We start from the raw sequence: 27,447 nt of genomic DNA, 5'->3' as shown, positions 1-27,447 counted from the left end.
TATTTGCAGCCCATAACAACCAAAAGCTTTATAAACCCAGGTTTATAATTACAATATTGAGAATGTGCAATGTATACAAAAGCACACATATGTGTAAAGGCAAAGACAAACAAGAATAAAATGAAAACCCAAACTACCGGTTAGAATCCTCAGTGCAGCAAAGCCCTATAGGAAAAGATATAGGGAGACAGAGATACACACAAGTAAGAAACAGATTACAGGTGTATTAGTAGCTGAAAATATCAACATTCATACAAACCAGAACTGCAAAATATACAAACTTATTTCAACCGAGAGCCGAACCACAAATGTTTCACAAATGGAATCCTGATCCCCAATTTGAATCAATTAAAATTCTAGGTTAGAGACCTGGTGACTAAGTGTGTAGAAAATTAATAAAGTTGAGAAAGGCTGACGGAAGACAAAATTAAGAATCAAATTAAATAGTCGCTTAGTAGTACAGAACTTGAGAATTGCTGCAAAAAGGAACATGTTGGCGAAGCTTTTCATCTTGCACTCATCAGAACAGAATCACAAGAATACCAGATCACAAAGGGAACAACAATTTATTCTTCAAGGGAAGAGGGTGCTGATTCATTGGCAAGTGGACTTTGATTGGTAGAGGTGCTGCCCTGGGGAATGCACCAGGGGTGGTGAATGCCAACCATTTACACCCTCTTTTCATAGAATCATAGAATCCCAATAGTGCAATAGGAGGCTATTTGGTCCATCAAGTCTGTACCAACTCTCTGACAAAGTACTTTACCCAGGCCCTCTCCCCGTAACCCTACAGACAATTACCATGGCTAATCCATCTAACTTACACATCTTTGGATGGTGAGAGGAAACTGGAGCACATGGAGGAAACCCACTTGGACACAGGGGGATTATGCAAATGCCACACAGACAGTCACCCAAGGCCTGAATTGAACCCGGGTCCTTGGGGTTTACTGGTTTACCCAGTTTACTAATATATGATTCTAATATATTTCTATGATCATCAGACTTTAATTCCAGATTTTTATTGAATTCAAATTTCTCCATCTGCCGTGATGGGATTTGAATCTGGGTTCCCAGAGCATTACTAATCCAGTGACAATACCACTGCACCACTACCACTGCCCCGCTATGGTTCATGCTGTATGAATTACTGTCATGATGAGTGTAAGCGCAAAGCTTCGACTGGATGTCTCTTTTTTCATCAATAATCAAATTAAAACTCTGGACTTCTTTTGAAAAAGATAATGATCACAAGGTACAATTGAGAAGTCACTCTAGAAAACACTCCTAGTCCATGATATTGCATGTTATGCCCCAAAGAGCTTTCTGATCTTATAAGTAGAAAACCATCTGGATTAGAAGCTCTGCTATGTCCAGTTTTTGAATTCAGCGTTGCAGATACAGATGGCCAGTTTAAACAAGCTCTGACTGATTTTCTTTACTGTTGGGGTATGTGAGAGAGTGGGCAATGCTCACACCGGTACAAACAAATCCGAAACAACAGAGGCCTTATATAACATGTGCAAGCAGAGATCCACAAACCACTGGCAGTCAAACTGACACACATCCAATTTCATCATTGCCTCCACCCCTCTTATATTATTCTTCTCCCATGCCAAACCCATCCCATGCCATTCCATACTTTCCATGACACTCTGTCGGTGCCATTCCCCTCCCTCCCAGCCCATCCTTCCCATGCCACCCTTCACATACACTTCACATTATCCCATCCCCTCCATCCTATATCATTTAATTTGCCCCACACTACCCTTTCCATCTTTCCCATGCCAGCCCATACATTCTCCCCATCTCACATACAGTACTCCCATCTATTCCTGTCAATTCCCTCAGCATGCTTCTCCTCTCTCACCCATTGGGTCTCCCACCCCTCCCATTCCAAAACACAGTATTCAAAGTCACTCAGTCTTCAGTCAAATCCACTCATACCTGAAGTAAATCTAACTGAGTGCCACCGCGAGAATAGGGTTTGTTATCTAATAAAGGTAGGGCCCCCACATTTTTCATCTTCATCTCCTCCAAACTGGCTTCATGGGCTGCAATCTCTGTTTTAATTTTCTAAGAATAACATAGAAAGAAAGACAAGGTCAAAAGTCATACTGTGAACCTCCTCACAGAAAGCCATTGGTGCAATATTTTGCTCTTAAATCACAAGCATCTAATCGGCATGCTTTCAATTTATGACATGAGTTTACTGCCAGGGATGGGGCTGGTAATCACATGCTTTCTTGTCAACTTTTGGTTTGCATTCCAATTGATCCAGATTTAACAACAAAACAAAATTATTAATAATGTTTTAGAGTGTTCTGTATTGCCAATTACAATAAAAACATTACACATCATTTGATGTTTACTTTCCCTGGAACCTGGCAAAGAATAACATGGGTGTAACTGGATCGAAGTTGAGAAACCTGAGAGTAGATACTCCAAAGAGTCACCCTGTTGAATTTCCTTGTTCAATATTTGGTGGCCAACATCACAACTTGAGATCTAGATTAATACAGTTAAACTGAATAGTCATAAACTTGGGAGGTGCACAATTTCCCTGGACACTGTGATGGTCAACAACCTGAACTTCCGTCAGAGAAACAGAAGAATTCTTCTAAAAGTTAATCGCTCTTTTGTGACAAATTGAGTTTCTGATCAATGATGACCACGAGGATACAGTAAGAAGTCTCACAACACCAGGTTAAAGTCCAACGGGTTTATTTAGTCGCACGAGCTTTCGGAGCGCTGCTCCTTCATCAGCTGAGTGGGAGTTGGGTTCACAAACAGGGCATATATAGACACAAACTAAATTTCAAGATAATGGATATTGATAGTGAGAAATTAAGACAATGGTAACACCACTGAATATTATTGGAAGGTAGTTGGGCACTCTTGTTCAAGATAAGTACATAGATAGGATGCAAAGCTGGGCTGAAACATGGCAAATGGAGTTTAACCCTGATAAATGTGAGGTGATTCATTTTGGTAGGACTAATTTAAATGTGGATTACAGGGTCAAAGGTAGGGTTCTGAAGACTGTGGAGGAACAGAGAGATCTTGGGGTCCATATCCACAGATCTCTAAAGGTTGCCACTCAAGTGGATAGAGCCGTGAAGAAGGCCTATAGTGTGTTAGCTTTTATTAACAGGGGATTGGAGTTTAAGAGCCGTGGGGTTATGCTGCAACTGTACAGGACCTTGGTGAGACCACATTTGGAATATTGTGTGCAGTTCTGGTCACCTCATTATAAGAAGGATGTGGAAGCGCTAGAAAGAGTGCAGAGATTTACCAGGATGCTGCCTGGTTTGGAGGGTAGGTCTTATGAGGAAAGGTTGAGGGAGCTAGGGCTGTTCTCTCTGGAGCGGAGGAGGCTGAGGGGAGACTTAATAGAGGTTTATAAAATGATGAAGGGGATAGGTAGAGTGAACGTTCAAAGACTATTTCCTCGGGTGGATGGAGCTATTACTAGGGGGCATAACTATAGGGTTCACGGTGGGAGATATAGGAAGGATATCAGAGGTAGGTTCTTTACGCAGAGAGTGGTTGGGGTGTGGAATGGACTGCCTGCAGTGATAGTGGAGTCAGACACTTTAGGAACATTTAAGCGGTTATTGGATAGGCACATGGAGCACACCAGGATGATAGGGAGTGGGATAGCTTGATTTTGGTTTCAGATAAAGCTCGGCACAACATCGTGGGCCGAAGGGCCTGTTCTGTGCTGTACTGTTCTATGTTCTATGTTCTATAAGTATTACAAGGTATTTTTTGGCACAAATGTTACTTACTACTCATCAGCAAAATCTGAATATTGTCCAAGCCTTATTGCATGTGAGCATGAGATACTTCATTATGTGTGGAATTGTGCATGGACCTGCTCACTGCAATTATCCACAAACAGTTCTAACAGTAGGTCCTGGTTTCTGGGGCGCAGCATCAGTACTGGGAAAGTGGGAGCTCTGCCATTGGGACAGTCTACACCAGGTATTTATAAAGGAGAAAAGTAAAGTGATATTGGTCCTCGAGAGAGTGACAATGGGCAGTTAATAGTAAATAATAAGGAACTGATGGATGAAAGGAACAAATATTTTGTTTCTGTCTTCACTATGGAGCGTACAAGAAACATTCCAGTAATAGCTGTAAATCAGGTGGTGAATGGGAGAGCGCAATTGGGTGAAATTACAATCACTAGGGAAGCAGTAAAAGTCCAAAGAGACTTATGGGTTCAGTGCATACATCTTTAAAGTACCACAAACAGTTGCAGAAAATAATCAACAAGTCTAATGGAATGTTGGCCTTTATATCTAGAGGACTGGTACATAAGGAAGAAGAAGTTATGCTGCAGATATACAAAACTGTGGTTCGACCCCAATTGTACTACTGTAAGCAAATCTGGGCACCAGGATATACTGGTCTTCAAGGGAGTGCAGTGTAGATTTACAAGAATAATACCTAGACTTCAGGGGTTTAATTATGAGGAGAGATTATACAAATTAGACTTGTTTTCTCTAGCATTTAGAAGGTTATGGGGTGATCTGATACTAACAGAAAAAGACAGATAAAGATAAACTATGGAGATTCTAGAACTAGGAGGCATAGTTTAAAGTTAGGGCCAGACTGCTCAGGAGAGATGTTTGGAAGCACTTCTACACGCCAAGGGTGGTAGAGGTTTGGAACTTTCTTCCACAAATGACAGCTGATGCTAGATCAGTTGCTATCTTTAAATCTAGATTTTTGTTAAGCAAAGGTATTAAGGGATATAAGACAGGTATATGGAATTAGGCCACAGATCAACCATGATCTCATTAAATGGCAGAACAGGCTCAATAGACTGAATGGCCTACTTCTGTTCTTATGTTCCCAGTACTTAAAATACTGATGGATCTGCAGGCTGACAAATCTCCAGGTCCTGATGGACTTCATCCTAGCATCTTAAAAGAGGTAGCTAATGAGGTCAGAGTCATAGAGTCATAGAAGTTTACAGCATGGAAACAGGTCCTTCGACCCAACTTGTCCATGCCGCCCTTTTTTTTAAAACGCCGAAGCTAGTCCCAATTGCCCGTATTTGGCCCATATCCCTCTGTACCCATCGTATCAATGTAACTGTCTAAATGCTTTTTAAAAGACAAAGTTCTACTACTACCTTTGGCAGCTAGTTCCAGACACTCTCGCCCTCTGTGTGAGAAGATTGCCTCACTGGACCCTTTTGTATCTCTCCCCTCTCACCTTAAACCTATGCCCTCTAGTTTTAGACTCCCCTACCTTTGGGAAAATATATTGACTAACTAGCTGATCTGTGCCCCTCATTACTTTATAAACCTCTACAAGATCATCCCTCAGCCTTCTACACTCCAGAGAAAAAAGTCCCAGTCTATCCAGCCTCTCCTTATTACTCAAACCATCAAGTCCCGATAGCATCCTAGTAAATCTTCTCTGCACTCTTTCTAGTTTAATAATATCCTTTCTATAATAGGGTGACCAGAACTGTACACATTATTCCAAGTGTGGCCTTACTAATGTCTTGTACAACTTCAACAAGACATCCCAACTCCTGTATTCAATGTTCTGACCAATGAAACCAAGCATGCCAAATGCCTTCTTCACCACTCTGTGACTCCACTTTCAAAGAGCTATGAACCTTGACCCCTAGATCTCTTTATTCTATAACTCTCCCTAACACCCTACCACTAACTGAGTAAGTCCTGACCTGGTTCAATCTACCAAAATGCATCACCTCGCATTTATCTAAATTAAACTCCATCTGCCATTCGTCAGCCCACTGGCCCAATTGATCAAGATCCCATTGCAATCCGAGATAACCTTCTTCACTGTCCACTATACCACCAATCTTGGTGTCATCTGCAAACTTACTAACCATCCCTGCTATATTCTCATCCAAATCATTAATATAAATGACAAATAACAGTGGACCCAGCACTGATCCTTGAGGCACATCGTTGGTCACAAGTCTCCAGTTTGAAAAACAACCCTCTACAACCACCCTCTGGCTTCTGTCATCAAGATGTGGAGATGCCGGCGTTGGACTGGGGTAAACACAGTAAGAAGTTTAACAACACCAGGTTAAAGTCCAACAGGTTTATTTGGTAGCAAAAGCCACACAAGCTTTCGGAGCTCCGAAAGCTTGTGTGGCTTTTGCTACCAAATAAACCTGTTGGACTTTAACCTGGTGTTGTTAAACTTCTTATTCTGTCATCAAGCCAATTTTGTATCCATTTAGCTACCTGGATCCCGTGAGATTTAACCTTATGCAACAACCTACCATGGTGTATCTTGTCAAAGGCCTTGCTAAAGTAGTAGATGCACTGGTGTTAACTTTTCAAATTCCCTAGATTCTGGAAAGGTTCCATCAGCCTGGAAAGTAGCACAAATAACCGCACGGTTCAAGAAGGAAGGGAGGCAGGAAACTATAGGCCAGTTAGCTAGATGTCTGTCAGGTGGAAGCTGTTAGAATCGATTGATTAGAAGGTTATAGATAGGCATTTAGAAAAACTCAAAGTAAGTGGAAAGAGTCAGCATGATTTAGTGAAAAGGTTTGACCAACTTATTGGAGTTCTTTGAAGGAGTAACGTGTGCTGTGGATAAAGGGGAGTCTGTAGACGTAATGTACTTGACTTGAATGCAGGGGTTATGGTTAAGAAGTTTGCAGATGATAGAAAAATTGCACATGTGATTGATAATGAAGAAGAAAGCTGGAGACAGTGGGAAGATTTCAATGAACTAGTCAGGTGGGGAAGTAATAAACAATCTGAAGAACTGTGAGCTAATGCATTTGAGAAAGGTTAACAAGACACGGGAATACACAACAAATGGTATAAGACCAAAGTGTAGAGAAACAGAGGGACCTCAGAGAGTATGTCTGTCTACAGATCCCTGAAGGTGGTGAACAGTTGGGTGATCAAGAATGCATTTATTTTTGTTTTATTTGTTCTTGAGATATGGGCGTCATTGACAAGGCCAGCATTTAATGGCAGAACACAGAAGACTTGCCTTTATTAACCAAGGCATAGAATGTAAGAGCTGCAAGGTTATGCTGGAACTGTATGAAACACTAGTTAGACCACAGTTAAGTACTGCATGGGGTTCTTGTCACCACGCTGTAAGAAAGATGTGGTTGGCCTGTACTGGAGAATTTTAGTTAAGAGGGAAGATTGGAAAACCTAAAGTAGTTTTCCTTGGCACAGAGCATGCTGACAGGAGGCCCATTGAAGTGTATAAAATTATGAAGGGTCTAGATGGAGTGGATAGGAAGGTCCGATTTCCTCCTTGCATGAGGGGTCAAATACCAAGGGCCATAGACTTAGGCTAAGAGGTAGGTGACTTTGAGATTTTTTTTCACCCTGAGATGTAGGTCTGGAACTCATTACCTGAAAGGGTGAATCTCTCATAACATTTCAAAAGTACTTGGATATGTATTTTAAGATGTTGTTAAGAGCTGGGATGTGGGAATAGGCTGGATGGCTTTGCTGGCCAGGTAATTGTCCCTTAACTCATCTTGGGACATTCTATTCATTAAATTCAATATATAAATGTAAATTGTTATTGTTGGGTAACCCAGAAAATGCCATGGGGTGGTGCCAAGTTCTTTCATTAAATATATATATTTTTAAAAATTATGTAACCTGTGCTTCCTGTGGCATCTGTAAAGCATCTATGCGGTCTGTTAGATACAAGGTTAACTGTTTATCTAGCAGTCCAAGTGATTCCTGCAGATCATGCATTCGCTGTTCATTTTCTTGAGACATTTGTAAATGCTGCTCCAGTGAGATCTGCCTGCTCACAGCCTAGAAAACAAACAGGAGAGGTCGAGTAACAATCTACTACAAGGAAACCTAATTTAATGCACAAGTTGGAAAATCTCCCAAGATGTTGCTTATAATCCCAGCATGAGGAACTAGGATATAGAAAAGGAGGTTTTCAGGTTGAAGCCAGCTACAGGCGAGTGGTGGCCCAAATCACATGCAACTGACTTAAATCAAGATTAGTGATCACAGGAGAGGAGTGTGTCATTGGAAAGAGGATGAACAGACCAGGTTCTGACTTCATAAGGTGGTGATTTTCCCAGTCCGTTGTGCTGCTTTTGTAGTGCAGTGGGCCGGGAGACTCGAGCAGAGGCCATTTTGTGGGCTCCCCTTTGGACGCCACGGCTTCCTCGAGCTGGATTTCCGGCGCCGTCAGCTCCGCACCAGGAAGGATGTTGACGAGGGGTCAGAGTTGATGAAGGGTAATCCAGTCTTGAAACATTGGCTCTATTTTCTCTCCACAGATGCTGTCAGACCTGCTGAGATGTTCCAGCATTTTCTGTTTTTGCTGACAGTAAATTATCATTTTACCCATTGGCAACATAATTTCTATAACCAAATTCAGAAATACTTTTTTCTCTGAATCCGTTATTATTTAAAATGCTTCAATCTGCTCAGTATAAAATTTAAAGAAGATTTATAAGGTTAGCATTACACTATGTTTAAACATATTGGCCGGAATTCTCTGACTTTGCCCACAGCTGGGATTCTCCAGTCCCACTGCTGTGGACGGAGATTTGGCTGAGCGCCGAATTCTCCGTTCTCACTGGCAGCGGTAGCAAAGGCATGCGAGACCAGAGAATTCCGGCAATTATGTGGAGAAAAGAACTTGGAATTTCAGGTAGCAATCATGGAAATAGATTTGGTGTCCAAGGTGGAACACTTGAATGGTGATTTGAAGCTTAATGTGTTACTCATTTTCAGCATCCTCACAACCTGGCAGTCACATTCCTCATGTTTCCATGGGTGCCCAATAGACTTGCAATTCTCTTCATTTGTTGCAGTCTATCCATTTACAAAAAAAAACGTGGTCAGAAAAGATTCAGAATAAAAGTTCCTCCACCAATGGCTACCAAACTTCATGAATACACAAGCAATTGTATCAAGGCATTTTAAGATTAACAGAGCAAGACAACCTTGCTGCCAAGGGCCTCCTACCTGGTGACTGAGCCCTTCATATCGAGTGTTGAATACTTCTAGCTTTTCACTTATAAGTTCATCCAAAATTCCACCATCAATCAATGTTTGGCCCAGTTCACGGATCTGTGTTCGATTATCTGCTGGATGGCGCAGCACAGACTCAAGGGACTGATGGGGGAGAATAAGTACAGAGCAAAGTAACTGAAATGATTCTCCCAGCCAAGTCGTGTCAAAGGTCAATGAACTAAGAGTAGTGAATAGCTGCAGTCATGGGAACCGTTTTAGCCAGAGACAATTTAACAACCACTTCCAAAAATACTAAATAGAATTTGAGCTTAGCGTATTAAAAGAACAAAGAAAATTACAGCACGGGAACAGGCCCTTCGGCCCTCCAAGCCTGCACCGACCATGCTGCCCGACTTAACTAAAACCCCCTACGCTTCCGGGGACCATATCCCTCTATTCCCATCTCATTCATGTACTTGTCAAGACGCCCCTTAAATGTCACTACCGTATCCGCTTCCACTACCTCCCCCGGCAACGAGTTCCAGGCACCCACCACTCTCTGTGTAACAAATCTGCCTCGTACATCTCTTTTAAAACTTGCTCCTCGCACCTTAAACCTATGCCCCCTAGTAATTGACTCTTTCACCCTGGGAAAAAGCTTCTGACTATCCACTCTGTCCATGCCTCTCATAATCTTGTCGACTTCTATCAGGTCGCCCCTCAACCTCCGTCACTCCAGTGAGAACAAACCAAGTTTCTCCAACCTCTCCTCATAGCTAATGCCCTCCATACCAGGCAACATCCTGGTAAATCTTTTCTCTACCCTCTCCAAACCTCCACATCCTTCTGGTAGTGTGGCGACCAGAATTGAACACTATATTCCAAGTCTCACTGAGGTTCTATAAAGTGTCAACATGACTTGCCAATTTTTAAACTCAATACCCCGGCCGATGAAGGCAAGCATGCCGTATGCCTTCTTGACTACCTTCTCCACCTGCATTGACACTTTCAGTGACCTGTGTACCTGTACACCCAGATCCCTTTGCCTATCAATACTCCTAAGGGTTCTGCCATTTACTGTATATTTCCTATCTGTATTAGACCTTCCAAAATGCATTACCTTACATTTGTCCGGATTAAACTCCATCTGCCAGCTCTCCGCCCAAGTCGCCAACTGATCTATATCCTGCTGTATCCTCTGATGGTCCTCATCGCGATCCGCAAATCCACCAACCTTTGTGTCATCCGCAAACTTACTAATCAATCCAGTTACATTTTCCTCCAAATCATTTATATATATGACAAACAGCAAAGGTCCCAGCACTGATCCCTGAGGAACACCACTAGTCACAGCCCTCCATTCAGAAACACACCCTTCCACTGCTACCCTCTATCTTCTTTGACCAAGCCAGTTTTGTATCCACCTTGCCAGCTCACCTCTGATCCCATGCGACTTCACCTTCTGCACCAGTCTGCCATGAGGGACCTTGTCAAAGGCCTTACTGAAGTCCATGTAGACAACATCCACTGCCCTACCCTCATCAATCATCTTTGTCACTTCCTTGAAAAACTCGATCAAGTTCGTGAGACATGACCTCCCCCTGCCTGTCTCGAAGAATCCTCTCCAATAATTTCCCTACCACTGGTGTAAGGCACACTGGCCTGTAATTACCTGGATTATTTTTGCTACCCTTCTTAAACAAAGGAACAACATTGGCTATTCTCCAATCCTCTGGGACCTCCCCTGTCGATGGTAGTCATGATGTGGAGATGCCGGCGTTGGACTGGGGTAAACACAGTAAGAGTTTTAACAACACCAGGTTAAAGTCCAACAGGTTTATTTGGTAGCAAATGCCATTAGCTTTCGGAGCGCTGCTCCTTCGTCAGATGGAGTGGATATCTGCTCTCAAACAGGGCATACAGACACACAAAATCAAGTTACAGAATACTGATTAAAATGTGATCGCATTTTAATCAGTATTCTGTAACTTGATTTTGTGTCTCTGTATGCCCTGTTTGAGAGCAGATATCCACTCCATCTGACGAAGGAGCAGCGCTCCGAAAGCTAATGGCATTTGCTACCAAATAAACCTGTTGGACTTTAACCTGGTGTTGTTAAAACTCTTCCTGTGACCTCCCCTGTAGCCAGTGAGGATACAAAGATTTCTCTCAAGGCCCCAGCAATTTCCTCTCTTGCCGGTCTCAGTATTCTGGGGTATATCCCATCAGGCCCTGGAGACTTGTCTACCTTGATGTTTCTCAAGAACCCCAATACCTCCTCCTTTTTGATCTCAACATGACTCAAAATATCTACACATTCTTTCCCAGACTCATCATCCACCAAGTCCTTCTCTTTGGTGAATACTGACGCAAAGTACTCATTTAATACCTTGCCCATTTTCTCTGGCTCCACACAGATTCTCTCCCTTGTCCTCGAGTGGGCCAACCCTCTCCCTGGCTACCCTCTTGCTCTTTATATATGCGTGTAAATGTGTATATGTGTAAAAAGCCTTGGGATTTTCCTTAATGTGCCAGTACATTTCATAAATACAGTATTTTTAACCATCTCATCACCAGCCAAAGCAACACCACTGCAAAATCTTGTTGCATTCCAGGTGCATTGAAGAAAGAAAAGCCACTTTCTAAGTTGTGAAGAGCAAATTGTTATATGAAGTTCATCAGGTGCACCATCTGCAAGTGCAGAAAACTATGGACACAACCTTACCACCCGTTCATGCTAAGCTCCTGCTGCAGCGAGGTCGGAGAATTTGGGGCCCAGCCAAATCCCCATTTACTGCAGCAGGATGGGAAAATCCCAACGGAGTGAACGGCCGTAACATTCCAGCCTATGTTCGTTCAAAAACATGGATCACAATAATATTCCAAGTTAAAATATTGTTGAAGTGTAATCACTGTTAGTGGTAGTAGAAAAGGAAAAATGTTTCTTTAACAAGGTAAGATTTTTAATTAGAGATTTGAAACACTACCCTGCAATAACCTATTTAATTATCATTTATTATATGCACGTTGGCTTTCAAGAGGACATGCTTCATTCACCCCCAGTGCCTTGGTTGGGTCCTAACTCCCAGATTCAGGAGGTATTTACATATAACCGCAGAATTGGAATGGAGCAAAACTAGAGCACATTAATGCCCCAGCTGTCGTGTAAATACATCCTAAATGAGTTACCCTTAATTGTAATATCCTATCCACCTGGATAGAAAACATTTGCATTTAATTCAAAGGAACAAACTGCATCTGAATTTTCAATAAACGCGTTACCTCAAGGGCTTCACTGACAGCTTCAGGGCTGTCTTGTACATTCTCTGTGGTATACAACGCCTCCTCCAGGGTCTTTAACCAGTTGTTTTCTATATCTAAGTAATGGAGTAACTCACACCAGCAAGACCATACTTCCTGTGGCAGAGAGGGACAAGCAGAAAGTTTTCATCAGATTAACATCTTCTCAGGCAGCCAGTACAGCAGATATTTTATCAACCCGGGTGCAATGAGTAGGCAGAGCTGAAGGGAAGGGATGGTCAGTTGAAATAGGGAGAGGCAGGTCTGTCAATCCACTTTTATCCAAGGACAGTGGCAACCGTTGCTGACGTTACATCACATGAGTACAACAGATGCACATTTCTGAAGATTCGATCCTCCTGCCCAACCTGTCATCCAAGCTGGATGGTCCAATTACATTAATACACTTTATTTACTTTGGCCAATCACATTCTACCTTCTAGAAGAATTAGGAATTCATTGGTCAACTGAACCCAGAGGTTCTTCCCCGTCCCCGTTGCTTAGTAACCTTACCTATGCAAATCCGGTAAGTTCAAGGGTTGCTCCTAACACCTGCAGTCCTGGGAATGAGATGGGAGTCATCTCCTCTGTCTGTTTTCTGTCCCTTTATCAGTGGAGGCTAGAAGCTGAATCCTTCTATTAATTTCAATAACCTTTGTTGCCTGTAGCTGCCTGGCCTGCCCCTGATAATAGGGTATATGCTCTATGCTTCATTGTTCCAAAAGAATGCAGTCTGTCTAATTAAACTTATTTCCCATTATGCCAATGGGTAAATTGCTTGTTGGCCAAAGCTCACAAGAAAATATAAAAATACAGTTTAAATCTAAAATACTTGTTCAAAAATGATTATAATTTTTTAATAGTCTTCAAAGAAGGGGTTTCTGTATCCTCTGCTATAGCATTTGACAACTTGCCACATCAAAGGTCACTATGCAAAACATATGCTGTTTGTCATTTTCATAAATGACCTGGATGAGGAAGTGGAGGGATGGGTTGGTAAGTTTGCTGACGACACCAAGGTAGGTGGTGTTGTGGATAGTTTGGAGGGATGTCAGAAGTTGCAGCGAGACATAGATAGAATGCAAGACTGGGCGGAGAAGTGGCAGATGGACTTCAACCCGGATAAGTGTGTAGTGATCCATTTTGGCAGATCCAATGGGATGGAGCAGCAGTATAAAATGAAGGGTACCATTCTTAGCAGTGTAGAGGATCAGAAGGACCTTGGGGTCCGGGTCCATAGGACTCTTAAATCGGCCTCGCAGGTGGAGGATGCGGTCAAGAAGGCGTATGGCGTACTAGCCTTCATTAATCGAGGGATTGAGTTTAGGAGTCGGGAGATAATGCTGCAGCTTTATAGGACCCTGGTTAGACCCCACTTGGAGTACTGCGCGCAGTTCTGGTCACCTCATTACAGGAAAGATGTTGAAGCCATTGAAAGGGTGCAGAGGAGATTTACAAGGATGTTGCCTGGATTGGGGGGCATGCCTTATGAGGATAGGTTGAGGGAGCTTGGTCTCTTCTCCCTGGAGAGACGAAGGATGAGAGGTGACCTGATAGAGGTTTACAAGATGTTGAGGGGTCTGGATAGGGTGGACTCTCAGAGGCTATTTCCAAGGGCTGAAATGGTTGCTACGAGAGGACACAGGTTTAAGGTGCTGGGGGGTAGGTACAGGGGGGATGTCAGGGGTAAGTTTTTCACTCAGAGGGTGGTGGGTGAGTGGAATCGGCTGACGTCGGTGGTGGTGGAGGCAAACTCGTTGGGGTCTTTTAAGAGACTTCTGGATGAGTACATGGGATTTAATGGGATTGAGGGCTATAGATAGGCCTAGAGGTGGGGATGTGATCGGCGCAACTTGTGGGCCGAAGGGCCTGTTTGTGCTGTGACTTTCTATGTTCTATGTTCTATGTTCTAAGAGCTCACGGTGCAGAGGATGACATTAGTGTGGATAGAGGATTGGTTAGCCAATAGAAAATAGATTGGGGTCATTTTTGGGTTGGCAAGTTGTGACGAATGGAGTGCCACATAGATCAGTACTGGGGTCACAACTATTTACAATTTATAACAATGGCTTGGATGAATGGGATGGTTGCCAAATTTGCTAATGACACAAAGATAGGTAGGAAAGTAACTTGTGAAGAGGAAATAAGGAGTCTGCAAAGGGACATAGATAGGTTAGGTGAATGGGCAAAAATTTGACAGATGGAGTATAATGTGGGAAAATTAGAACTTGTCCACATTGGTAAGAAGAATAGAGAAGCAGCATATCATTTAAATGGAAAGAGATTGTTGAACTCAGTGGTACAGAGGGATCTGGGTGTTCTGGTGCATGAATCAGAAAAGGTTAATATGTGATTCGGAAGGCAAATAGAATGTTGTAATTTATTATCAGGGGAATGGAATATAGAAGTAGGGATGTTTTGTTACAGTTGTATAGCGATTGGCGAGACCATATCTGGAGTACTGTGTACAGTTTTGGTCTCCTTCAGAGTTCAGAGAAGGATGTCTGAGATTGGGGGTGAGGCATTGTCTTCTGAGGAAAGATTGGACAACTGGGCCTGTAGATATTGGAGAAGAACGAGAGAGTATTTTATTGAAACATATGAGATTCTGAGGGGACTTGACAGGGTGAATGCGAAAAGGATGTTTCCTCTTGTGGGAGAGACCAGAATTAGGAATCATAATTTAAAAATAAGGGTTTTCCCATTTAAGATGGAGATGAGAAGATTTTTTTCTCTCAGAGGGTCCCATGTCTTTGGAACTCTCTTCCACAGAGACCAGGGGAGGCAGGATCATTCAATATTTTTAAGATAAAGATAGATAGCAAGAGAGTCAAATGTTATTGGGGGTCAGAGGAATTTGGAGTTAAGCCACGAACAGATCAGCCGTGATCTTTTTGAATGGTGAGCAGGTTCAAGGGGTCAAATGACCTACTCTTAATTCGCAAGTTTATATGAGGCACAGAGTAAGAGAGAGTGAGAGAAATCTACGTCTCATCGATCCCTCCCCATCCCCAAACCCACTGATGTATTCTTATTAAATGAGCATTGTGAGCTTCTCCTGAAGACAGTTTACATGTCATTTCTCTGTGAAGAAATGCAAACATTTAAACAAATTAAACATCAGACCTAGAAACAGAAAGGAAAGGATGACTTCTGCCGTGGAAGTTGCCACCGGTTTGAAGCTACTTTTTCTGTTGGTGCCAGTGTTACCAATCCCAAAGTCAGTGTTGCCTGCACTAATTTACGTTTAGATTTTCTGGACATCAGACTTATCGAGCAAGCTTCCTTTTTGTAACCACCAGCTATGCAAGTTCTGAGCTTTGGAATCAGCTTTAAAACATCATCTCTGCTCATTCCTCTGATTTTGAAAGATTTTAGGCCCTCTCCTCTTCAGCCTTTGCTCCAACTCATCATGAGTGCCATTCAATCAGAGATGATGATCCCAAAGCTTCACTGATGCCGCAGAAAAGGAGATAACCTGCTCTTACTCCTCATTAATATCACTTAACACAAGATAACCTTTTCCAGCCCCTCATTAATGCTGCTCAGTTGAACAGTCAGGTTTGAGCTGACTCTGGCTGTCTTCCCTGGATACCTCAGCACTCTTCAAGAATAGAAAATTATTTGTATCATATCAAACTGCGCTCCCACATGTCATCACTAAAACACTCTCTCATTTTGATAAAAGTGCAATCACGATTCCTCACCCTTAAGGTCAGGTACTTCCGTTCAATCCGATCACAAAGCCTCTTGTAATTTTCCATAACAGCCTGAAGATCTCTGGACATCAGTTCTTGATCACCGGGTGGCACTTTCTTCAGAACGGTATTTATATTGTCTTTCAGAATCTTCACTCTAACCTCTTTCTGTAGCACCTCCTCTTTTGCCCGCTGTGTGGAAAAATAATGTGGTCATTCTTCAAATAAGCCTAAAGAAAGAGCAACTAATCAACCATGGGACAAAATCTTCTCCTTGCCCAATGTCCACATCTACATTTTTCAGACTTCAATTTTTTTTATGGCTCACGGGCTTCAATTGAGGGACATTTGACCAGCATTCGCATTGTAGCCCTGCCCTACATTTGCCAACATCACCCTGTGACCTTGCTGCTCTGTAATGGGGCAACACAGTGGTTAGCACTGCTGCCTCACAGCACCAGGGACCCAGTTCAATTCCAGCCTTGGGTGAGCGTGTGTGTGAAGTTTGCATGTTCTCCCCATGTCTGCATGGGTTTCCTCCGGGTGCTCCAATTTTCCCCCACAGTCCACAGATGTACAGGTTATGTGGATTGATCATGCTAAATTGCCCCTTAAGTGTATGGATTAGCAGGGTATATGTGTGGGGTAACAGGGATGGGCTTCCTGAGTAGGATATCAGCCAGAAAGTCAGTGCGGACCCGATGGGCCGAATGGTCGTCTCCTGCGTTATAGGGATTCTATGATTCTCTGAATGCCCTGGACTTTACCTGAAGCAAGCCTGATCTTAAGCAATTACAACATAGGAATTTCTAACAGGACTTATTTTGTTCATTTATTACTAATTCAGCTGCCCTTTCACATCTTCAGGTTTCTCTTTAGCCCACTTTACTTCCACTCTGCTAATTTTCTTTAGCTGGCACAGAGACGATGGGATGAATGGCCTCATTCTGTGCCATAACTTTTCTGTGGTTCTATGTTACGGTCCCAGCTGATGTTAATACTGGACAAGTCAGATTCCAGAATGAAACCTGGCTTGATAGATCCTAACTTTTATTATTTTTTTTAAAACCATGGAGGTAAGTTACTAAATAAATTCACAGGAGCCTGCTGATTAACTTTTACCACAAAAATTAAACATTTATTAAACAAGAAAAATGATTAAAATATTCAGTATTCATTCACCCCCAGCCATATCTTTACAGACACATACAAATTTGTAAAGATAATACAAATTACAATATCTACCTTACACTCTAATATTCAAGGTAAGTACGCAATATATGCAAAATTAACAAGCAAACTGTGATCAGATGCATCATCACACACCAAATTAAATGACAGATGTGACCAATGCAGAGTCTCTGGAATTATCAGCAACTCACCCTGATCCTTGTTACACTGTGAGCCAACTGATCTCAGAGAAACTCTGTCTTTCGCACCAGGGTTTCCAATCTCCGATTTGAAACTTGCCTAGGAATTCTCTCTCACACGTCACTCTCACTTGGACAATTTCAACCAAGATTCATTTCCAGGGTTTTAATCTCACCTTCTGAGATTCTTTTCTCCTGGATCTCTGCATACACTCAAGCTTCACCTTCCGAGTACACTTTTAGATTTTTGACCATGCCAAACAGAACTCAGGCCAGAGTCATCAACCTTCAGCTTCCCTCTCAAATCTTTAGGCTCCTCTTGAGCCCACTTTGCTTCAAGTTTGCTCCCTGCAGATCTCCATCTTTAATTCGGAACCTATTGCTCTGCTCCTTTTTCTCAACGGGACCTGTTTCTAATCTCTGTCACTGTCCCCTACCCGGGATTTTATTCTGGTACCTGTTTAGCCCCACTAACTGGTTTGATATCTTCTTCTTTGCTTGGGACCTCCTCCCTGTTCCCCTCATCATGTCCTGCTCCTTGAGACACCTTCTCTGCAATGATGCTCCTCTGCAAATCATCTGACCTACAGTTTCACACTGTTTCAGCAGTTCTTTTTCCCTTTTTGCACAGGCACACAGGACCGGTTCCCGGCCCAAAGACATAAAATAAATGAACTTCGCATGTGTCAAGGTTCCCAGCCTGAAAACATGGAAACCACTAACTTTGCATGTCTGACCCTTTTCCCAACCAGTGCAACCATAAAATCAACAAACCACATAATTGCAGCCATCTCCCAACCAGTGCATGCATAGGAGACATGAAAGCAGAGGAAGACTCGAACTGCACATATGCGGCCAGTTCCCGCCAGCGTACGTGTCAACGTCTAAAGGTCTGCTGAGAACTGTACTTCCCAAACTCCGAGGTAGGTAGTTGAGTTTCACAACATTCATATCTCATCATTTTCCATCTTCCAGCATATTCCATCTTACCTTCATCTCGTCCAATGCAGTCTCCAATTCCTCGGGTGACTTATATTCAAAGTCCTTCTCCAAATATTCCTCTTCAGCCTGCATGGTCCACTCACGCATCTCCACAAGATCTTTCCTTAAGTTCAGTGTTTTCTCCTGCCCTTCAGACAATTTTGTCTGCAGAGATATAATCTGAAAGAATAGAAATATGAATAAACTTTGGCATTCCTGTGATTACACACAGCAGTCCATAACTCTAAGAAACCAACAAAAAGTGCACTCCAACTCTGCAACATCAAAGTCATATTAAGCAAGCAAAATGAGGCACCTTTTCAATTACTGCACACGAGGTGCATTATTAAGGGCTCAAGAAAAAAATCTGAAATCTGTCAATTTAACCCAGGAAGGACTCCTCTGAATATAAATTCATCGAATCACTTTATTCAGGGAAGGTTTTGAGATGCATATCCAACAGTAAAGGGCCTGGAAAGTTCAAAAACATAAATACTGAAATATAATTAGAGAAAATGTAGTTCAGGTTCCCACAGCACACCTTAACTTAATACAACATCAAGACTCTGATGCCTTCATGAGAGGCATATCACTTCACACTGTGGACAATAGTTCGGCACAGTGGCACAGTGGCTTGCACTGCTGCCTCACAGCGCCAGGGACCTGGATTCAATTCCGGTCTTGGGTGACTATATGGAGTTTGCACGTTCTTCCCACGTCAGCGTGGGTTTCTTCCGGGAGCTACGGTTTCCTAACACAGTCCAAAGATAGAGGTTTATAGCAAGGAAACAGGCCCTTCGGCCCAATTTGTCCATGCCGCCTTTTTTTTTAAACCCCTAAGCTAGTTCCAATTGCCCGCATTTGGCCCATATCCCTCTATACCCATCTTACCCATGTAACTAAAAGACAAAACTGTACCCGCCTCTACTACTACCTTTGTCAGCTTGTTCCAGACACTCACCACCTTCTGTATGAAAAAATTACCCCTCTGGACCCTTTTGTATCTCTCCCCTCTCACCTTAAATCTATTTCCTCTAGTTTTAGAGCCCCCTACCTTTGGGAAAAGATATTGACGATCAAGCTGATCTATGTCCCTCATTATTTTATAGACCTCTATAAGATCACCCCTCAGCCTTCAACGCTCGAGAGAAAAAAGTCCCAGTCTATCCAGCCTCTCCTTATAACCCAAATCATCAAGTCCCGGTAGCATCCTAGTAAATCTCTTCTGCACTCTTTCTAGTTTAATAATATCCTTTCTATAATAGGGTGACCAGAACTGTACACAGTATTCCAAGTGTGGCCTTACCAATGTCTTGTACAACTTCAACAAGACGTCCCAACTCCTGTATTCAATGTTCTGACCAATGAAACCAAGCATGCTGAATGCCTTCTTCACCACTCTGTCCACCTGTGACTCCACTTTCAAGGAGCTATGAACATGTACCCCTCAATCTCTTTGCTCTGTAACTCCCCCAATGCTCTTCCATTAACTGAGTAACTCCTGCCCTGGTTCAATCTACCAAAATGCATCACCTCGCATTTATCTAAATTAAACTCCATCTGCCACTCACCAGCCCACTGGACTAATTGATCAAGGTCCCATTGCAATCCTAGAAAACCTTCTTCACTGTCCACTATGCCACCAATCCTGTTGTCATCTGCAAACTTACTAACCATGCCTCTTATATTCTCATCCAAATCATTAATATAAATGACAAATAACAGTGGACCCAGCACTGATCCCTGAGGCACACCGCTGGTCACAGGCCTCCAGTTTGAAAAACAACCCTTTACAACCACCCTCTGGCTTCTGTCATCAACAGGTTTATTTGGCAGCACAAGCTTTCGGAGTCTCGCTCTTTCATAAGGTGAGTGAGGACTTTTGTTCACAAACAGGGCATATGCAGGCACAAACTCAATTTACAAGATTATGGTTGGAATGCGAGTCTTTACAGGTAATCCAAGGTAATCTACCTTCTTGGTTACCCCTTCAAAAAACTCAATCAAATTTGTGAGACATGATTTTCCACTCACAAAGCTGACTGTCCCGAATCAGCCCTTGCGTCTCTAAATGTCGGTAGATCCTGTCTCTCAAAATACCTTCCAACAACTTACCCACCACAGATGTGCAAGGTAGGTGCACCGGCCATGCTAAATTGTCCCTTAGTGTCCCAAGATGTGCAAATTAGGTGGATTGGGGTTACAGTGATAGGGCGGTTACAGGGATATGGCAGGGAGGGCCTCAGCGGAATGCTCTTTCGGAGGGTTGATGTGGATTCGATGGGCCAAATGGCCTCTTCTGCACTGTAAGAGTTCTATGATGTGATTCTATGACACAATGTGTAAGACACTATTCTGTGCTCAGGTCTCCAATTCTCTTGCTTGAAAGCACAATTTTCAGCGATGGAGATAAAAGTGCTGCCCACTGCGTCATGGCCCATGGATTTTGGCCAAGGTATTGTTGGTGGCTATATCATAGCTCATAGCAGGGATCAGCACAGGAGAGAAGATGTTAGAGAGGAAGATTCATAAGCCTGGACTATAGAAAATACAATTAGAGAATGGTTTCAATCTCATGGTTAAGAGTAGCTTGTTCTTGGGTAAGCATCCTACATTTCCAGTAAGAATATTCTCACAAATTCAAGGCCCAAACAAATCACAGAAACCCTAGTGCAGAAAGAGGCCATTTGGCCCATCGAGTCTGCACCGACCACAATCCCACCCAGGTCCTACCCCCATATCCCTACATATTTACCCGCTAATCCCTCTAACCTACGCATCTTAGGACTCTAAGGGGCAATTTTTAGCATGGCCCATCGACCTAACCCGCACATCTTTGGACTGTGGGAGGAAACCGGAGCACCTGGAGGAAACCCACGCAAACACGGGGAGAATGTGCAAACTCCACACAGACAGTGACCCAAGCTGGGAATCAAACCTAGGTCCCTGGAGCTGTGAAGCAGCAATGCTAACCACTGTGCTACCGTGCCGCCCAAATCTCCAGCCCTTTCAGTGTTTCTTATTTTGGTCCAAAGTTTCCATCATTATCCACATCTTTTGGCACACTGGAGAACGATGAATTAACAATACCTGGTTGCTCACACTTTCCCATCGGGTGCGGTAATCAGCCATGCGAGATGCCATAGATTCGGAGACAGCTGGCACTGGCTGCTTTTTCAATGACTCCTGAATCTCATCCATTGATGTCAAATTTGACTGGATATTCTGAATTTCATTCATAAATTTCTGTATGTATAAAGATAGAGGTCATCAATAAAAAAACAAACTGAGTAATTCAAAATTTTCCATCGGAGTATATTGAGATTTCTGTACAAGGGTGTTGTATCTATGATCATTCCTCATGCTTTGCTTGGTTTCAGGAGGCTCTCAAACATACCATGCTAACAGAGTAATCTAATCTTTATAAATTAAAGAATGTCTTATTGAATCTAGAAGAATCGATCACAGACAAAGATAAATAACCTCTAATTGCTACAAGTTTTTTTCAAAGAATAAAAAAGCTCTGAATCCGATGGCAGATCTGTTCTTACCGTGCACTGTTCTACCTGCCACTGGAATCCCTCTTCATTGCCTACAGTAACGGGCTCCTTAGGCAAGAAGGTCTCTGCACAATCCATCCACTTCGCCACGACATCTGCATCTTTCTGCATTGAACAGAATGAGAAATAATGGTCTTAATAATCATCAAAATAACTGTACACTGCAACAAGGACAAGTCAAACATTCTTTGGTTTGGAGAACAGGGTCATTTCACCCAAAATGAGAAGTTGAGGCAGGGTCAGAGAAAACATGGATGTATCTGTGTAATTTTTGAACATGACTAGCCAAAATTATATTTTCCCCTTGATTATTTCTCTAATTTCTTCCTCTCCTGAAGGTTGGCTTGGATAATGTTCCACCTGTCTCCAATACCATGCTGAAGCAACCATTATTCACGTGTGATTCTTAACATGAGTTTTGGAAAGATTTTTAATCATATGGTGCATAACTGTTGGGTCTCCTCAAAATCTATCCATTCAATTTTGTCTTTGTTTATCTCCTTCAACTGCATTGCTTTTTCAAAATATATATTAGAGTCAAAGAGGTTTACAGCATAGAAACAAACCCTTTGGCCCAACCCGTCCATACCGCCCAGTTTTTACCATTAAGCTAGTCCCAATTTCCCACGTTTGGCCTATATCCCTCTATACGAATCTTACCCATGTAACTGTCTGAACACATTTTAAAAGACAAAATTATACCCGCCTTTACTACTACCTCTGGCATTTCATTCCAGACGCTCACCACTCTCTGTGTGAAAAAATTGCCCCCTGGACTCTTTTGTATCTCTCCTCCTCACCTTAAACCTATGCCCTCTAGTTTTAGACTCCCCTACCTTTGGGAAAAGATAGAACATAGAACATTACAGCACAGTACAGGCCCTTCGGCCCTCGATGTTGCGCCGACCAGTGAAACCAATCAAAAGCCCATCTAACCTACACTATTCCAATATCATCCATATGTTTATCCAATGACCATTTAAATGCCCTTAATGTTGGCGAGTCCACTGCTGCTGCAGACAGGGCATTCCACGCCCTTACCACTCTCTTGAGTGAAGCACCTACCTCCGACATCTATCCTATATTTATCACCCCTCAATTTAAAGCTATGTCCCCTCGTGCTAGCTATCACCATCCGAGGAAAAAGTCTGTCACTATCCACCCTATCTAATCCTCTGACCATCTTGTATGCCTCTATTAAGTCACCTCTTAACCTTCTTCTCTCTAACGAAAACAACCTCAAGTCCCTCAGCCTTTCCTCATAAGACCTTCCCACCATACCAGGCAACATCCTGGTAAATCTCCTCTGCACCCTTTCTAATGCTTCCACATCCTTCCTATAATGCGGCGACCAGAACTGTACGCAATACTCCAAGTGCGGCCGCACCAGGGTTTTGTACAGCTACAACATGACCTCCTGGCTCCGAAACTCAATCCCTCTACCAATAAAAGCGAACACTCCGTACGCCTTCTTAACAACCCTATCAACCTGGGTGGCAACTTTCAGGGATCTATGCACATGGACACCAAGATCTCTCTGCTCATCCACACTACCAAGTATCTTACCATTAGCCCAGTACTCTGTAATCCTGTTACCCCTTCCAAAGTGAATCACCTCACAGTTTTCCGCATTAAACTCCATTTGTCACCTCTCAGCCCAGCTCTGCAGCTTATCTATGTCCCTCTGTAACCTGCAACAACATTCTGCACTGTCCACAACTCCACCGACTTTAGTGTCATCCGCAAATTTACTAACCCATCCTTCTACACCTCATCCAGGTCATTTATAAAAATGGCAAACAGCAGTGGCCCCAAAACAGATCCTTGCAGTACACCACTAGTAACTGAACTCCAGGATGAACATTTTCCATCAACCACCACCCTCTGTCTTCTTACAGCTAGCCAATTCCTGATCCAAACCGCTAAATCACCCTCAATCCCATGCGTCCATATTTTCTGCAAAAGCTTACCATGGGGAACCTTATCAAACGCTTTACTGAAATCCATATACACCACATCAACTGCTTTTCCCTCATCCATCTCTTTGGTCACCTTCTCAAAGAACTCAATAAGGTTTGTGAGGCACGACCTACCCTTCACAAAACCGTGTTGACTATCCCTAATCAAATTATTCCTTTCTACATGATTATAAATCCTATCTCTTATAATCCTTTCCAAAACTTTGCCCACAACAGAAGTAAGGCTCACTGGTCTATAATTACCAGGGTTGTCTCTACTCCCCTTCTTGAACAAGGGGACAACATTTGCTATCCTCTAGTCTTCTGGCACTATTCCTGTAAGAAGTTTAACAACACCAGGTTAAAGTCCAACAGGTTTATTTGGTAGCAAAAGCCACACAAGCTTTCGGAGCTGCAAGCCCCTTCTTCAGGTGAGTGGGAATTCTGTTCACAAACAGAGCATATAAAGACACAAACTCAATTTACATGAATAATGGTTGGAATGCGAATACTTACAACTAATCAAGTCTTTAAGAAACAAAACAGCATGAGTGGAGAGAGCATCAAGACAGGCTAAAAAGATGTGTATTGTCTCCAGACAAGACAGCCAGTGAAACTCTGTGGGGGTTACAAATAGTGGGACATGAACCCAATATCCCGGTTGAGGCCGTCCTCGTGTGTGCGGAACTTGGCTATCAGTTTCTGCTCAGCGACTCTGCGCTGTCGTCCCCAACCTATGCATCCTAAATCTCGCCTAATCACATCATAATTTGCTTTCCCCCAGCTATAACTCTTGCCCTTCGGTATATACCTATCCCTTTCCATCGCTAAAGTAAACGTAACCGAATTGTGGTCACTATCACCAAAGTGCTTACCTACCTCCAAATCTAACACCTGGTCTGGTTCATTACCCAGTACCAAATCCAATGTGGCCTCGCCTCTTGTTGGTCTATCTACATACTGTGCCTCCTGCACACATTGGACAAAAACTAACCCCTCTAAAGTACTCGAACGATAGCTTTTCCAGTCAATATTTGTAAAGTTAAAGTCCCCCATAACAACAACCCTGTTACTTTCACTCCTATCCAGAAGGGAGGGAGGCAAGAGAGGGGGTGGAGTGGCACTGCTGATCAGGGATAGTGTCACAGCTGTAGAGAAGGTGTATGCTGTGGAGGGATTGTCCACCGAGTCTCTGTGGGTGGAAGTTCAGAGTGGGAAGGGGCCGGTCACTTTGCTGGGAGTTTTCTATAGGCCGCCCAATAGTAACAGGGAGGTGGAGGAGCAGATAGGGAAACAGATCCTGGAGAGATGCAGTAATAGCAGAGTTGTTGTGATGGAAGACTTTAATTTCCCAAACATAGATTGGAATATCCCTAGAGTAAGGGGATTGGATGGGGAAGAGTTCGTTAGGTGTGTTCAGGAGGGTTTCCTGACACAGCATGTGGACAAGCCTACAAGAGGAGAGGCTGTACTTGATCTGATACTGACCAATGAACCAGGACAGGTGTCAGATCTCTCAGTGGGAGAGCATCTTGGGGATAGCGATCATAACTCTATCTCCTTTAGGCTTGCATTGGAAAAAGAGAGGATCAGGCAAGCTAGGAAAGTGTTTATATGGAGTAAGGGGAAATATGAAGACATTAGACAGCAAATTAGAGGAGTAAATTGGAAGGAGGTATTCTCGGGGAAATGTACTGAAGAGAGGTGGCAGTTTTTCAAGGAATGTCTGTCTAGAGTTCTACAGGACAACGTTCCGAGCAGACAGGGAGGTGGTGGTCGGTTAAAGGAACCGTGGTGCACGAAAGCTGTGCGGGACCTAGTCGAGAAAAGGAAAGCGTACAAAAGGCTCAGAGAGCATGGCGAAGATAGGGATCTAGATGAGTATACGGCTTGTAGGAAGGGACTAAAGCAGGAAATTAGGAGAGCCAGAAGGGGTCACGAGAAGGCCCTGGCAGGCAGGATTAAGGAGAATCCTAAGGCGTTCTATAAATATGTGAAGAGTAAAAGGATGAGACGTGAAGGAATAGGGTCTATAAAAGGTGAAGGCGGGAAAGTCTGTACGGAACCAGTAGAAATGGTAGAGGTGCTCAATGAGTATTTTGCCTCGGTTTTCACAGAGGAGAAGGACCTGGGTGGATGTACTGCGGGCGTGCGGTGGACTGAAAGGATTGAGTATGTGGACTTTAAGAAAGAGGTTGTGCTGGAACCTTTGAATGGCATCAAGATAGATAAGTCACCGGGTCCGGATGGGATGTACCCCAGGTTACTGTGGGAGGCGAGGGAAGAGATTGCAGAGCCTCTGGCGATGATCTTTGCGTCGTCGATGGAGACGGGAGAGGTGTCGGAGGATTGCGGATGTGGTTCCTATTTTCAAGAAGGGGAACCGGCATAGCCCAGGTAATTACTGACCGGTGAGTCTAATCTCCTGGTTGGTAAGGTGATGGAGAAGATCCTGAGGGACAGGATATATGAGCATTTAGAGAGGTTTAGTATGCTCAAGAATACTCAGCATGGCTTTGTCAAGGGCAGATCGTGCCTTACGAGCCTGGTGGACTTCTTCGAAAATGTGACTAAACACATTGACGAAGGGAAGGCGGTACATGTGGATTATATGGATTTTAGCAAGGCGTTCGATAAGGTCCCCCATGCAAGGCTTCTAGAAAAAGTGAGAGGGCATGGGATCCAAGGGGCTGCTGCCCGGTGGATCCAGAACTGGCTTGCCCAAAGGAGGCAGAGAGTGGGTATAGATGGGTCTTTTTCTAAATGGAGGTCGGTCACCAGTGGAGTGCCCCAGGGATCTGTTCTGGGACCCTTGCTGTTTGTCATTTTCATAAATGACCTGGATGAGGAAGCGGAGGGATGGGTTGGTAAGTTTGCCGACGACACGAAGGTTGGTGGGGTTGTGGATAGTCTGGAGGGATGTCAGAAGTTGTCAGAAGTTACAGAGGGACATAGATACGATGCAAGACTGGGCAGACAAGTGGCAGATGGACTTCAACCCAGATAAATGCGTCATGGTTCATTTTGGCAGGTCAAATGGGATGAAGGAGTACAATATAAAGGGAAAGATTCTTAGTACTGTAGAGGATCAGAAGGACCTTGGGGTCCGGGTCCATAGGACTCTAAAATCGGCCCCACAGGTGGAGGAGGTGGTTAAGAAGGCGTATGGTGTGCTGGCCTTTATCGATCGAGGGATTGAGTTTAGGAGTCCGGAGATAATGATGCAGCTATACAAGACCCTCATCAGACCCCACTTGGAGTACTGTGCTCAGTTCTGGTCGCCTCACTATAGGAAGGATGTGGGAAAGATTGAAAGGGTGCAGAGGAGATTGACATGGATGTTGCCTGGATTGAGTGGCATGCCTTATGAGGATAGGCTGAGGGAGCTCGGTCTTTTCTCCTTGGAGAGACGAAGGATGAGAGGATACCTAATAGAGGTGTATAAGATGTTGAGAGGCATAGATCGGGTGGACTCTCAGAGGCTTTTTCCCAGGGTGGAAATGTCTGCTACAAGAGGATACAGGTTTAAGGTGCTGGGGGGTAGGTACAGAGGAGATGTTAGGGGTAAGTTTTTCACACAGAGGGTGGTGGGCGAGTGGAATCGGCTGCCG

At 43.4% G+C, this 27,447-nt stretch overlaps 1 protein-coding gene across 1 annotated transcript in view; it reads right to left on the bottom strand.

Annotated features, from left to right (window-relative positions):
- LOC144504716 (utrophin-like) overlaps positions 1-27,447 on the bottom strand; it is a 631,247-nt gene that overhangs the window by 440,516 nt on the left and 163,284 nt on the right. Inside the window, 8 exon segments of the mRNA XM_078230463.1 lie at positions 1,948-2,076; positions 7,644-7,805; positions 8,982-9,131; positions 12,252-12,386; positions 15,977-16,159; positions 18,328-18,498; positions 21,409-21,564; positions 21,870-21,983. Of these exon segments, the coding sequence (XP_078086589.1) occupies positions 1,948-2,076; positions 7,644-7,805; positions 8,982-9,131; positions 12,252-12,386; positions 15,977-16,159; positions 18,328-18,498; positions 21,409-21,564; positions 21,870-21,983 (1,200 nt within the window).

The sequence above is a fragment of the Mustelus asterias genome, chromosome 15, assembly GCF_964213995.1.
Source record: "Mustelus asterias chromosome 15, sMusAst1.hap1.1, whole genome shotgun sequence".
Taxonomy (NCBI): domain Eukaryota; kingdom Metazoa; phylum Chordata; class Chondrichthyes; order Carcharhiniformes; family Triakidae; genus Mustelus; species Mustelus asterias.
The sequence above is the reverse complement of the archived record's forward strand: the minus strand, read 5'-3'. Positions and strand labels throughout refer to the sequence as shown.